This window comes from Amphiprion ocellaris, chromosome 5, assembly GCF_022539595.1.
Source record: "Amphiprion ocellaris isolate individual 3 ecotype Okinawa chromosome 5, ASM2253959v1, whole genome shotgun sequence".
NCBI classification, from domain to species: Eukaryota; Metazoa; Chordata; class Actinopteri; family Pomacentridae; genus Amphiprion; species Amphiprion ocellaris.
The window spans coordinates 13,976,016-13,988,969 of NC_072770.1; the positions used below are offsets into that span (position 1 = coordinate 13,976,016).

The 12,954-nt window shown below is 40.9% G+C and overlaps 3 protein-coding genes across 3 annotated transcripts; 2 read left to right on the top strand and 1 right to left on the bottom strand.

The window, feature by feature from the left end:
* Window positions 1–423: 423 nt before the first annotated feature.
* On the top strand, window positions 424–2,955 carry LOC111576571 (small vasohibin-binding protein). The gene is made up of 3 exons (XM_023282311.3): window positions 424–580; window positions 1,836–1,974; window positions 2,088–2,955. The coding sequence occupies exons 2-3, from the start codon at window positions 1,861–1,863 to the stop codon at window positions 2,172–2,174; spliced, it is 201 nt and encodes a 66-aa protein (XP_023138079.1). The 5' UTR covers window positions 424–580; window positions 1,836–1,860; the 3' UTR covers window positions 2,175–2,955.
* A 996-nt stretch (window positions 2,956–3,951) lies between these two features.
* LOC111576570 (F-box only protein 2) lies at window positions 3,952–8,086 on the bottom strand. The gene is made up of 6 exons (XM_023282308.3): window positions 7,955–8,086; window positions 7,037–7,102; window positions 6,191–6,317; window positions 4,841–4,933; window positions 4,630–4,768; window positions 3,952–4,508 (listed from the first exon to the last, which is right to left on the bottom strand). Exons 2-6 carry the CDS (start codon window positions 7,071–7,073, stop codon window positions 4,374–4,376), a joined length of 531 nt encoding a protein of 176 aa, XP_023138076.1. The 5' UTR covers window positions 7,074–7,102; window positions 7,955–8,086; the 3' UTR covers window positions 3,952–4,373.
* Window positions 7,072–10,448, top strand: LOC129348938 (uncharacterized). The gene is made up of 5 exons (XM_055010634.1): window positions 7,072–7,113; window positions 9,155–9,390; window positions 9,467–9,609; window positions 9,798–9,968; window positions 10,170–10,448. The coding sequence occupies exons 1-5, from the start codon at window positions 7,072–7,074 to the stop codon at window positions 10,373–10,375; spliced, it is 798 nt and encodes a 265-aa protein (XP_054866609.1). The 3' UTR covers window positions 10,376–10,448.
* The last annotated feature ends 2,506 nt before the right edge of the window (window positions 10,449–12,954 follow it).

Sequence of the window (12,954 nt, forward strand, 5' to 3'; positions counted from 1 at the left end):
TCTGTTGGTTTCATCACATCAACACAGAACAGTGTGATCAATTCTGTGTTATTGTGTGTAACGTGACACCTGTGGTTATCAATATTCATCACAAGTGTATCACAGCGCAAAAGGTGTTTTAGTGAATGAGAATGTGCATGGAGTTTTGCACCAAAAAAAGTCAATGGTATCTGTAAAAATTTTGTAACTTGCTGCAAGTATTTTATGTTTTTTGTTTTTTTGTTTTTTTGTTTGTTTTGTTTTTGTTTTTTGCTAATAAATAGGTTATGAATGGTGTACAGTTTTTAGCAATTCAGAAAATGACAATAGAGAAGTTAAGACCAGTTCAAACTTGACAACGCGTGATGGCAGTAATGCTTGATTACAGTTTTAGAAAAGAGAGAAGAAGACGAAGAAGGGGACAAAAAACGGAATTCGTGGTCGGAACCTTGGTACAAACGCGTCTCTACTGACTACGGATTTGTTTCTGTGTGACACCTTGGTAACAGCTGTTCTACTCGGCTAGTAGCTAGCAACAGCCAAGTTAGAGGCTATTTTAAGCAAATTATATTCCTGTTTTCTGCCTGTTTTATTATCACGGGTAAGTGCGACATTATATGAAGTTAAAGTGCGAATGTTGGTTTGAATGGTACTCGATACAAACTAGGGCACTGAGCTAGCATTAGCTAACTAACGGTCACTTACTAGCTTTACTCCCAAACGTTTAGCACTTTGCTAACCGCTGTCTGGGTAGGACAGCTAACCTGTCGAGTAAAGAAATGTTTTACTAACGTTATTGCTTTTGTAAATTGGGTGTCGCTAAGGTTTGTATTGGTTAAGTTCAACTGGACGTCAGCTTACATGTGGGGTTGCAGCTAACCGTTATTTTCCTGTTTATTATTCTGTCAGCTAATTAAGATTTGGGGAATGACAATTAAAATTTCCCACAGCACAACGAGGTGTTTTCCTCGACCAAAGCCTAAAGATAACCAGTTAAATCAGTCATTTATTGGCAATAAATGACTGTCATGTAAAACAACGAAAACAAAAACAGAAAGCTTCACATTTAAGAAGCCTGGAACAACTGCTATTTTACATCTGCTTTTATTGTGACCTATTGTCCTGTGTCACATTGTATGTTTCACTGTTATATTTTCTTTATGTGCTTTTTGGAAGGTGCTTTTATTGTGACCTATTGTCCTGGGTTTCACTGTTATGTTTTGTTTGTTTGTTTTTATCTGCCCAGGGACTGCAGATGTAAATCAGCATTGTTGCTGTAATTTGGCATCTTTAAATCTATTGCTGTCTAAATAGACATCCATTAACATGCACAGTTCCGATCAAATAAAGAAATAAATGCATTTTTAAAGGTAAACAGTAAGTGTCTAAACGCTGTCAATTAATATTGTAGCAGTGCTAAATAAACATTCTGCAAGTAGCCTACAGTAACCAGAGAAAAAATGTTTCTTGCCCACAGTTGGACACAATAGAGGACCTGTGAAGGTCTTATTTTCATTTTAAAACACATCTGCACTCAATGAATTATACTCTCATAAATCGCCATGATGTTTTAACTCCTAAAACATTCAAAGAGCTTCAGTAGAAAGCAACTGGACTTCTCTTTTAGGTTTTGAGACCTGAGAACTGAAGAAGCCTCTTGGATAAGAGACATGTTCAAGAACCTAAAAGAGGAGTCCATTTGTTTTCTACGGAAGCTCCTAAATGACCTAAATGTCTAAGGGTTTACACAGAATCTTAAAACATCTTTGTTGTTTTGAGTGGTTTACATTTTTAGACACTTTAAGGCTCAGTGAAAGAATGTCAGAAATAACAAGTGTCTTCTCCAAACCTCTCAGATTGACTGAGGTGGAGGCTGCCGTCATGGAGCCTGCCTGCCGTAAGGACAAACCAAAGCTGAACTCGACGCCGACCAGAGGAGACCGAGCCAAACAGAAATCTGCACAGCAAGAGCTCAAACAGCGACAGAGAGCCGAGGTTCCTTGTGTTATTTTTTCAGCACATGCACAAATCCAGTATTGTTCTAGTAACATCTCAAATGGCTTTGAACTCAGTGTATAATTAACTCTGTCCACCCCTTTCATTTGTAGATCTACGCCTTGAACAAGGTGATGACAGAGTTGGAGCAGCAGCAGTTTGAGGCCTTTTGTAAACAGATGCAGTCGCAAGGAGAATGATGAGAATCCAGCCCATTCTGCCTCCTTTTATCTGGACCAGGACCTGTCACGCTCAAAAGCGCTATGTACACACACACACACACACACACACAGAAACGCTGTTACTGACATAAAACCACTCCTGCTTTAGGATGTTTTCGGTGCTGACTTATTTTCTGAAAGAAAACCTAAAATAGACAGAAGGTAATAGTTTTCTGACACTGAATCAGACAGTATTTGCTGATGATGGAGTATAATATGGCAGAAAATTCTGTTGATATAAATCAACCATGAATGAGAATAGTAGGCAGAGTTGCAGACAAACACATCACGTCACTGGCATTCCCTTTCCTTTAATATCAGACTTTGCTGCAATAATGTGATGGTTCAACTGAGTTACACATCACTGCAGTGATAATAGCTGCAGAAAGGGTGAAATTTATCCTTTTTTCAGCTATTCTGAGTAGTTAAAGGCACGTTTTGTTCGCCATTAAGCATGACAAGACAGAAGACAGAAAGCGACAACTTATGTAGCACCTGAATTAATCCAATGCCAGTTTGCTTGCATTTTATCACATACCAGCCAGTGTTACTTACGCTTTAAGCTGTAGAAAAATAACATGGTATGAGGCACATTGTATGCATTTCCCACTGAATTAATACTGCATTATATTGCCAATCACAAATTTAGCAACTTACACATCTTATGTATATATTTATATTGCTCATTACACTATTATGTCCTTTTTGACTTAAGTTATACAAATTTGATTTAATGAAAATAAATTTTTTTCTAAATGTGTTTTTTATCTGATGTTGTTTTATACTTCACTTGCTATATGACAAGGGATTTTAAAAAGATCTCCAAATTATTAGAAATAAATAATTCCACTGAGAGGATAATTGTCTACAAGTGGTGCAGATCTTTCTAGGACTGACAGCTCTAGAAAATTCAGCCTAAGTACTCAATGTTTGATGGAAAACGAGTCTCCAAGAAACCTAGAATGTCCTTGCAGGATCTACAGGTAACTCTGCAGCTGTTAGTGTTTAAGTGCTGCATCTACAGTTTGGAAGAAATAACACAAAGTTAACCCCATAGGAGGCCTGCTGTCCAAAAACTACAGTGTAAGAATGTTTGGTAATAAGCAAACATCCAAAGAGCAGCTCTGTTGGAATAATGTGCTCTGGACAGATCAGAGACACAGTAGTTTGGTTGCAGTAAGAATTGCTGAAAAACAGCTTTTCAGGAGAAGAATCTGATACCAACCGTGAAATAAGGTGGTGGAGATGTTCTGGTTTTGGGCAGCTTTCAGACAGAGATTCATATAGAAATCTGCATCATGTTAAAGGGTTAAGAATACTCTAAATGTACAAATCCACCAAGGACTGGCTCAGAAAGAATAAATGGAAGGTTATGGTATAAAAGGCCAGATTTCTATCCCATTTAAATGTTGAGCAGGATTTGGAACAGGCAGTGTTTCCAAGAAAACTGCTAAACATCTTGCACGACTAGCAGACAGTTAGACAAAATACCTACAAGTAATTATTTCTGCTAATGGAGGCAATATTTTTTTAACACGAGTATTCGTCTACTGATATTTTTATAATTTAAAAATCTAATTTTCCTTGTGTATGACTGGATGTTGTTAACCTTAGGAGAGGATGCTACTGTGAAATCTGAGTAAAAATAGCTGTGAAATTAATGTACACAAGTACAAACTACACTATTTTTGCTGTAAAATGTAGCAGAGCACAGGTAGCCAAGTAGCAAAGTACAGACAAATGACAAACCACCAAATTCTGTATTAACAGTTCAGTTTATGTCATCATTTTATTTTCCATGTGAAAGTTAAAACATCCGATTGCTTTCAGCACCCCGACCACCAAAACAAACCCTCCAGTTTAGCCCCAGGATGTGTCACTGCAGAGGTAGTAGTCAACAGATTACGGTTAATGACTGGTTGCAAGCAGGAGTTTTAGTATTTCCAGGTTAGCGTGTCTTGTCTTTTTACAGTTGTGTAACTAGGGTCCTGATAGCAGCAGCATCTTTCCACAGCATGAACAGCAAAATGCAGGGAATACAGAAGCAGAAGGCAAAGCTGGTCCTCTAGATACTTCAAAACCGACGCTGTGAAGCTCTCATGTTTGCTCTAGCTAAATGTTCTCCTCTTCCTTACTGTATTCCTTGGTTCCCTCCTCTTTTCCTGCTCTTCCTCTTGTTCAGACCTCGACAGTAACAGAGCTCCCGGTCACTCGGACTCCAAACCACCCATCCCAGAAGTTGGCATCTTGTCCTCCGTGTTCAAAGGAGATGAAACGCATTCCAGGGCCGTAGTCAGAGAAAGTATGGCTGACCTGGAGCACAGGCATAGAGATAAAACCACCCTGATCCATACACATGATTGTGTGTGGACTTTTAATTATTGAAATTCTGGTCTCCTGTGTACAATTAAAAGGGAGAAAAAGCTCTGAGAACCTGTTTCCACGAACAGTCGTCACTGTCGGGGTCCAGGGTCACCGGGTCAGGTTTGAACTCCTGTAAGACTTCCTGGTTCTCGTCCAGCAGACTCACAGTCAGCTCGTAGGTGCAGCCGCAGTCTGTCCTGGCGCAATACCTGCAGGAAGAGCCTCCCTTTAACCTGTGCTGCTCCTCGCTGGCAGTAGGTGTGAACGTGCATGTGTCTTACCAGTCCTCCACGTTGACAGCAGGCTGAGCATCCAGCTGGTCAGAGGTGAAACCCTCTGCTAACAGGTCGATCACCTGCCTCTTCAGACACAACCTGGGATGCACAGGTTTGTCATAAACCAGGATCATTTAGAAAAAAAGACTCATGAAAACTCTCACTGACATAAAAATGAAATGCATTAAACACTTGAGGAAGTATAAAACTCACTGAAACGTATAGATGCTTAAACAGCATTTGAGACGGGAACAAATAAACGCCAGTTCAGGGGTTGCAGCTAGATACAATTCAATACAAGTATTTAGATGCCTTCAGTTTCTGCTAACTTTATGCAGCATATTAACAAGGCAGGATGGGCACCAACTCAGACTGCCTGACTCAACCCCTCCCTTGGATAATATATTATTAATATTGATTATAATAGTTCAGTTATATAGACCTTACTTATGTTATAATATGTATAGACATGAGGCCCAAGACTCATCGGTTGTCACTGCCAAGCTCCAGATCACCGCTGACCCTACAATCAGTCCTGATAAGATTTTTCTTTTCTTTTATGGTTCCTCATCGGGGGATTCATTCAACTTCGAAACGTAAGCTTTCCTGCTGCCTTTAAGATGTGAGGTAACTGCATTTTGGTTGTGCAATTCATTCAGTCGTGTTAGAAGTGGTGAAACTAGCTGAGTTAAATCAACTGAACACAAGAAAACAAGTTCAACAAAGAGACATGAAATTAAACTGATTACTCATGTAAACAATGACAATAGACAGACTTGCTCCCTTTTACATTTTTCTAAGTTTCATCTTCATCTAGCATTAAAAACTAACATCTTCAGCTGTTGAAGTTTTTGAATTTTTGACCAGTCAGTACATAGACAAAGATTTAGACTGAGAGGAACCTTTATCATAGTTAGAACAGCTTTGATTACTATGAAAAGAAACAATCAGAATGTAATTAAATCTGTCATAAAGTTACACAACAAGTTTCCACCTTGTATATTTCCTCAAATTACAAAGAAACACGTCTCTGGGAGTTTGAACTATCTGGCAACTCAACTCAGAAAGGCTGCTAAAATGCTACTTTTATTTCTTATACATTTCATTTGATGAGTTCATTCATTCAACTCATGATTTTAAGTCAAAATGCCTCAAGTTATAACAACTTTTTAAATTCTAAAGGGGTCTGAAAAGAAAACCTGGACATTTTAAGTGAAATTAACTAGAAATTAGCTAAATCCATATATCTATATGAAGTAAAGTAGAAAAGATGATTTGACTGAAGTTCTTTAAGATGTTTTTGTAGCATTAAAATAGTCACATACTGTAACTACACATACAGTGAAAAACACTCACTCAAAGGAGGTTGCAAAGTATTTAGCCACTCCTTCAATGCAGAAGTCGTGACCACAGTCTCCCGGCATTTCCTCCACCTTCCACTGGCTGCCGCCGTTCTCCGTCAGCTCCCAGAATTCCAGCTGCTCTGGGAGGGAAATCCACAGTCTCAAGCTGTATGTACCTTTATTATGTATTTTTCTCACAAGGGTTTGCTGAGCCAAGTTCAAAACAGAGCAGATTTAATTCAGTTTGAATCGTGACCAACATCAAAAGGCAGAATTTTGTATTTTCCTTTACGTAAATAGACATTTCCACTGTTAACTGGTGCAGCAAAGTAACAACTTCATGCATAAAAATTCATCAGGATGCATTGTTCAAACACTGGCAACAGCAATGAAAGATACTGTGATACTGGAACACAGCTGGAAAGAGCTGTAAACAATATTAAGCGGCAAAAACAATGTCAAAGTTTCTATAGGTTGAGCAAAATATAGCATAGTTTGGAAGCAAATGCCTTAACCTACTGTACAGCCAAGTTGGGTGTTTGTGTTGTTTGTGTATCATTTTATGACACAGTACATACACAATCAGCAAAACTACTCTCTTTATCTGTATTTTTATCTCTGTAATCACAACTTAATCCATTGCAGAAGTATGCAGAACATCCTTGTACCTCATGGGAGCTTGGAAAACTTTTCAACAGATGCAATGAGCAACTGTAACTCAAATAAATGTATTTCGGTACCTAGTTCTTCTTATTACATCCAGATCTCTAAACTAAATTGTTAGTGATGGAGCTGCGAAGGTAATGTGCTGTACAGTCACATAATTGCACGTCCTCTATGAAGTAAAATGACATCTTACCTTCCCCGCTGGGATTCCTCAGCAGATTTCTGGTCATGATTACAGTTTATGGTGGGAAGACTCAGCCTGAAAAAACAGTAAACGGCTGCTTAGATCGATAGATCTTTCCACTGCTGCACTATCAGGATCCACCTATCTAATGCACCAGCACAAATCCGACCTTGGTTCGTTCTAACGTGCAATGAGTGTATTGACAAACTGGTCTAAACTGGCTCAAATCTTTGGGATATTTAGTGGAGCTTATTTCATTTTATACAGTGCGATTAATGACAGTACTTTTTGGTCCAGCTGGGCCAAAGAGCTCCAAAATAAAAACAGCCAGCATGAGAGAGAACCTGGAGTCTCACTAATTCCCCTTCTGCTGACTCACAGCACACAGCACAGCAGACGAGGCAATAAGCCTCGCTCTTTACATGCTGAATAGGAGGAATCACAGAGGATCAACCTGTCATCAAACAGACAACAGTCAGCATGATAGAAAAACACATCATCTAATCATGATTACCTCATGCATAGTGTAACTACCAGCTTAGAAACCCCCCAAACTACTTAATTTTAGGAGATTTTTCATCAATTGTCTGCCTGGGTGCAAAATGCTAATGTGCCTTGGGATTTCAGATGTTAAAAAAGTCACAATACAAAAAGAAATAGTTATCTTCATGAGTAGAAATATTAGTTTTTGTTTATTCTGAGGCCCATAGGACAGACAAGTTTTCAGTGTAACAGATCTTTGTGCAGTAAACACTGGTGTTAGAGCTGTATTTCAGTGTTAACTGAGACTCAGCTGAGTCATCTACCCCCGCAGACTCAAAGTCAGAGGCATAAAAGATGCAGCACATGCATATTCATGACATACTCTACTGTAAAGCGCACACTCAACTCTGTCCAAATACTTAACATACTACGTGTGTTACTCACAGCTGAGGAAGGCCTGAGTGCAGTCTGTTTCCTTTTCCTTTTTCTCTGACCCACACTTGAGCTCCTCTGCAGGCCACTGACTGTAGCACCCACGTGACAGATGGGCTTTTATAGGTGAGAGAGAAAGAGAAGAAGGGAGGGGAGGAGGGGAGGAGGGGAGGAGGGGAGACACCAAACACCAGATCTGCAAGTTGGGAGGGAGGATCCATCCAGGAGAACTCAGCAGAACCACACATGAACTCAGCACAAATGTCCGTCAGAGCAAACACATCAACGAGAAAACACTTAAGCCGCGATTCCACAAGCATCTACTCGGCGCGGTACGGTTCGCCACTATTGTATCTGACTCGGCTCGTCTCGGTTTAGTTGTTTTTCCATATAGCGTCATCGTGGGTGGAGTCGTCATAGCGCAGCGAGCCGAAAGTCCCTTAACGTCATTTGCGTGCGACACAAACGCAACATAACGGAGACGATGGTTCACCTGCTGCTCAGTCTGTGGCTTTCTGTCAGATTCAAAGTAATAGAAGAGTCGGAGAAAGCTGAGAGCAGCGAGTCGGAACACTCAGGAGACACTCAGGAGAGTTTGGGAGGCGATGCAGCAGTATCAAGCTGAAGACGAGGATATGAACGAGACGACATATGAGGGTAAGCTAATGCTAGTTCGCTAGCCATCGTGTATCAGTCCTGTGAACGACCCTGTAATGGCTGCAGTTTGTCGCTATTAGGTATTAAAATATGTATGCTGTGTATGTGTTTCAGATGCTCTCTGATGAGACTTCATGGGATTTACCTGAAGCAGCAGCACATGAGCCTGCAGTGGCACAAGGTGTAGAGGAGGAGGACAGAGATGTACAGGATGCACTGATGCAGTACGTGTCATGCAAAAGTTAAGTTATTCTTCTCCTTTTACTTCTGTTTTTCTGTCCCCGGACCGCTATTGTTTTCTTTAATGCAATTCTGACAATAAACTTTTGTACCTTTTGCAGATGTGTCTGTGCTATTGTTTTATTTGTGAAGGTTAGCAAGATTACATGACAAATTAAACACCAAAACATTAAAACTGCTGTTTTAAGAATATTCCAGTTTGATAAATCAGTATTGCTTTGGTGTACTTCAGTCAACGGAATTATGAACCATAAAGGAGTTTGTGTTAAAACATGTTAAATCCCATTAAACATAAATGCATTATTAGTGTGACAGGAGGTCGTCTCCCTCCTGGCCGCTGTTGGGCGCCGTGCCAGCGGTGCGAGTACCGTAATCGCTGGGCGGTACCATGCGCCCTTTATATTCAGGTGTGCAGCGGTGGAGCTTCCTGTCCTCCGCTCCCTGCTTGCTTCCGTGGTGGCTGTGGTTTGGCATGACGGCGTTGGTGGACGCAGCCGTTCTCTGGTGTATCCAGCTGTTGTGATTGCCGTCAAGGCATGCTGTCTGAATACGTAAGTGTTCTGCCGCCTTCTTTTATTTTTGGCGTGTGATTACATCTGCTGATCACCATATTTCCACTCCTTCCAGCGTGGCTGAGTGCTGGGGTGAATTCCCCGGGGTGAAGCGGGGATCTGCTGGAGCCCTGCTGGGCATAGGATCACAGGCTCGCTCTGGGTGTGTGTGGGTGTGTGTGAGCCGTATTCTTGTGGCTCACACCCTCCAGTTGCCAGGTACGTGACGGGTTGGTTTCCCCAGCCGCTATTCTGATTTTATGTAATGAGTTTTTTAACTCAGTGTTATTTTTCTTTCCAGTTAACAGCCCGGCATAATCGGACTGCCACCATCACTTCAAGCTGAGCTGCTGTTTTGGTTCTCCTTAATATTTGTTTGGTGAACTGTTTATGTTTGTTTCATTCAGTTGTTTGCGGCGGCTTGGAGCGGACTTCTCAGCCCAGCAGGGCTGAGTGCCGTCTGCGTCCACTCCGTGCAGAGGCTGGTTGTGTTGCTGCTGTGTCAGAACTTGTACAGCTGCAAGGGCTACTTCAGTTGATGGTGTTTTGTTTTCTTTGTTATTTGGAAATTAATTCAGGTATTTCCTTTTGGTGTCTTGGTTTGCTTTGTTGCATTAGTTTAATTGTGTTTTTGTTATTTTCTTTGTGAGTTTATTTAGCCTCATGTATTGATTTAATTCATCATTTATTGTTCTTTGGTTTTGTTTTCTTTTGTCCACACCAGTTATGGTTAGTTTGGGCATGTTTTATTAATCTTTGTCTCTGTCTTCTGTGTACAGGTGCTGTGGCTTACTGTGGCAGTTATTTCCTGCTGGTGGTGTCTTCTTCACGGTCCCCCCTTTCTTTTGGTTTTGTGTGTGTATTATTTGCAGTGTCACGGGTGATTCATTTGAGGATTCCTCTCCCCTTTGTGGTTGTCCTGCCGCAGGGTAAACCCCAGCCTGGGTTTTTTTTTTTATTCCTTGTTGCCCATTCTTTCTTTTAGTTAGTATATGTTAACTGGTGTGTGACATTATTTCCTTCCTCACAAATTGTTAATAAACATTGTTAAATTTGAACACGTCTCGCCCCCCTGTGTTAATGGAACCTTGTTGAGCCTTAATTGGTTTAGTGACAGTGAAACACACCTGAGCTAGGATTTCCTGGGTGCAAGTCCCAGGTGGCGTTGTCGGGACCATAATTGGTCTAATTGGCTACAAACATTCCTCGAATTTCGCCACATTAGGGAATACAGAACTGTTTGGTTCAGACTGTTGACTCTTTTCCTACCAGTGTCTTAACAGACAAAATGAAAAGTTATGATGCAATCACATAAGTCACAAAATAGTTTATTAGTCAGCAGCAAAATCAGAACTATTTACAATGTGCAAAGTACAAACTGTGGTGGGCCTCTCCTACAGTGGAGGGCTAAAAGTAAAACTATATACAACTAAATCTCAAGTCTCTGGGAGGTGGACTCTGGCTGCCCACTGCCTGCCCCAGCTGTCCCAGCCTGCCGCCCAGTACACCCAGGAATGACTGGTTGAAGGCAGCATTCTGGGCCATCTCCTCCCGCTGCAAGGCCGCTTCATTCTCTCTTGCCTCGCTGAGGAACAACCAGATGTTCTCATCATGCTGGGCACTGACTCCACTCCTCCTCAGCCTGCATCTCCACAAGGACGCTAGGAAGGTCCAATTTTCTGTTGCACCTTTTCCTCTTGCCTAGACCAAAGACAGAAAAGTGATCAGAATCAGGCTTTAGTAAGTACACAGCATGCAAGGAATTTGGTTTCGGCTATTGGTGTCACACTAGGAACATGGAAGAGGGTAATAAAAAATAAAGAAACTATAGAAAGAGGAACAGGAGGAAAAATGAAAGCGCAAAATTAAATAAAACAATATATACAGAAATTTACAGCTAGCCTGGAATAATCACATTACAAGGCCACATCTACAAATGTAAACACTGCAACACAACTCAGACATGACTGCATGTTCACAGTTGAATTATGTAAACTATTGGAAAAACAAACTAAACTAGCTCTTTCATGTGTATGAAATAAAGAAAAAGTTCATCACCTACATCTTCAAATTAAACGGCAAAGTGTTGCTCTCCTCTACTTGCAGCGAATACAAGGAAAAACAACACGGGCCACAAGAATATCACAGGCCCTCTCAAGAATGACCCTGAGGTGACATAGACACTATAAATGAGCTTTCACCAAACCTAGGATCATCTACACCTGTGCTCTTGTCCTACAATGAGCCTGGCTTGAACTTCTGTTGGGGGTCAAGCTTAGAAGATCATCACTCTGGCTTGACATGGTAACCTCTATCACCCAGCAAAAGACCATCAAACTCTCCCTGTAATGTACACTGGATACATTACAGTATATTGAAGAACATAGACAAGTCAATCATATTGTTAAAATCTTTAGGCAGCTTAGCACATTGCAGTCTATTGCTCAAGTTAAACCCATCACAAATCCTCAAGCCATGAACAAAACCACACCACTTGACCTCCACACTAGAAATAATATACGCAGCACCACATATGATCTTAACAGTGCAGAAAATAACACATGTTGAACTATAATGCAGCCTTTAACATTTTGAAATTGTACTCAATCTACCTGCAGCCCACCTGCACATTTATGCTGTGAATGCACTTCCTACTCACATAATCAGCTTCAGTATGTCAGGCAACTGTGATGGGGATGTGTGTGCCATCTATGCAGCCAATCACACTGAGAAATCCTAAAAGACATTAAAATTACTAAGCCCAATCTGACATTGCAACATGATGTCATTAACAGAACATAATGTAACATTAATTTAACACATCTCTACATCATTGATCTGCAATCCTGTGAAACTCCTCCTTCATGGCTCTGACAGGTTTATGTCCAGGGAAAACCACAAAGATGAGTAAAAACCCTTTCAAGGCCAAGCACACTTTCCTGCCTCTCCTACACACAGCTGCCTTACTGAAGTGCTCTGCACCTCACACATTATATGGAAACACTTCCATTTGCAAAGAACCACAGTGCAACACACAATATCTGCTGGGATGTCACACCATAACTGCACTTGGTAATGTCACAAATGTAAGGACAGATTAGGTTGTGGATGTAGATTATGAACTGTGATGTAAAACAGTACCACTCTAAAACACAACTATTCAGAAATGCAACAACATCTATGCACAGTCTGATAACAATCTCCCAAAAAATATTTAATTCTCTGCACAGTAATGCTGCTCCTTCAGCCACTGCACCATTAATCAAAGGACATGACATTTTGACACACAGCAGAACTGGGCTTCACAAAAACTCACCTGCTGACTGAATGAATGACAAAATCAAATAACACATGTGGCTGAAAAAGGCCAGAGACGGAGAGGAACTCAAGGTTTACTGAGATAAACCTGGTCCCGACCAGGTTACATTCATAGACTCCGTTACTACAGTAACTAACCAAAAGCTTTACTTACCTCTCTTTCTGAAACAGGCTAGAGTTACCCCTCTGTCTCTAGTTTGAGCTACTTCCCCTTGTGAAACAGAAAACCCTGAGTTTCCCTTATTT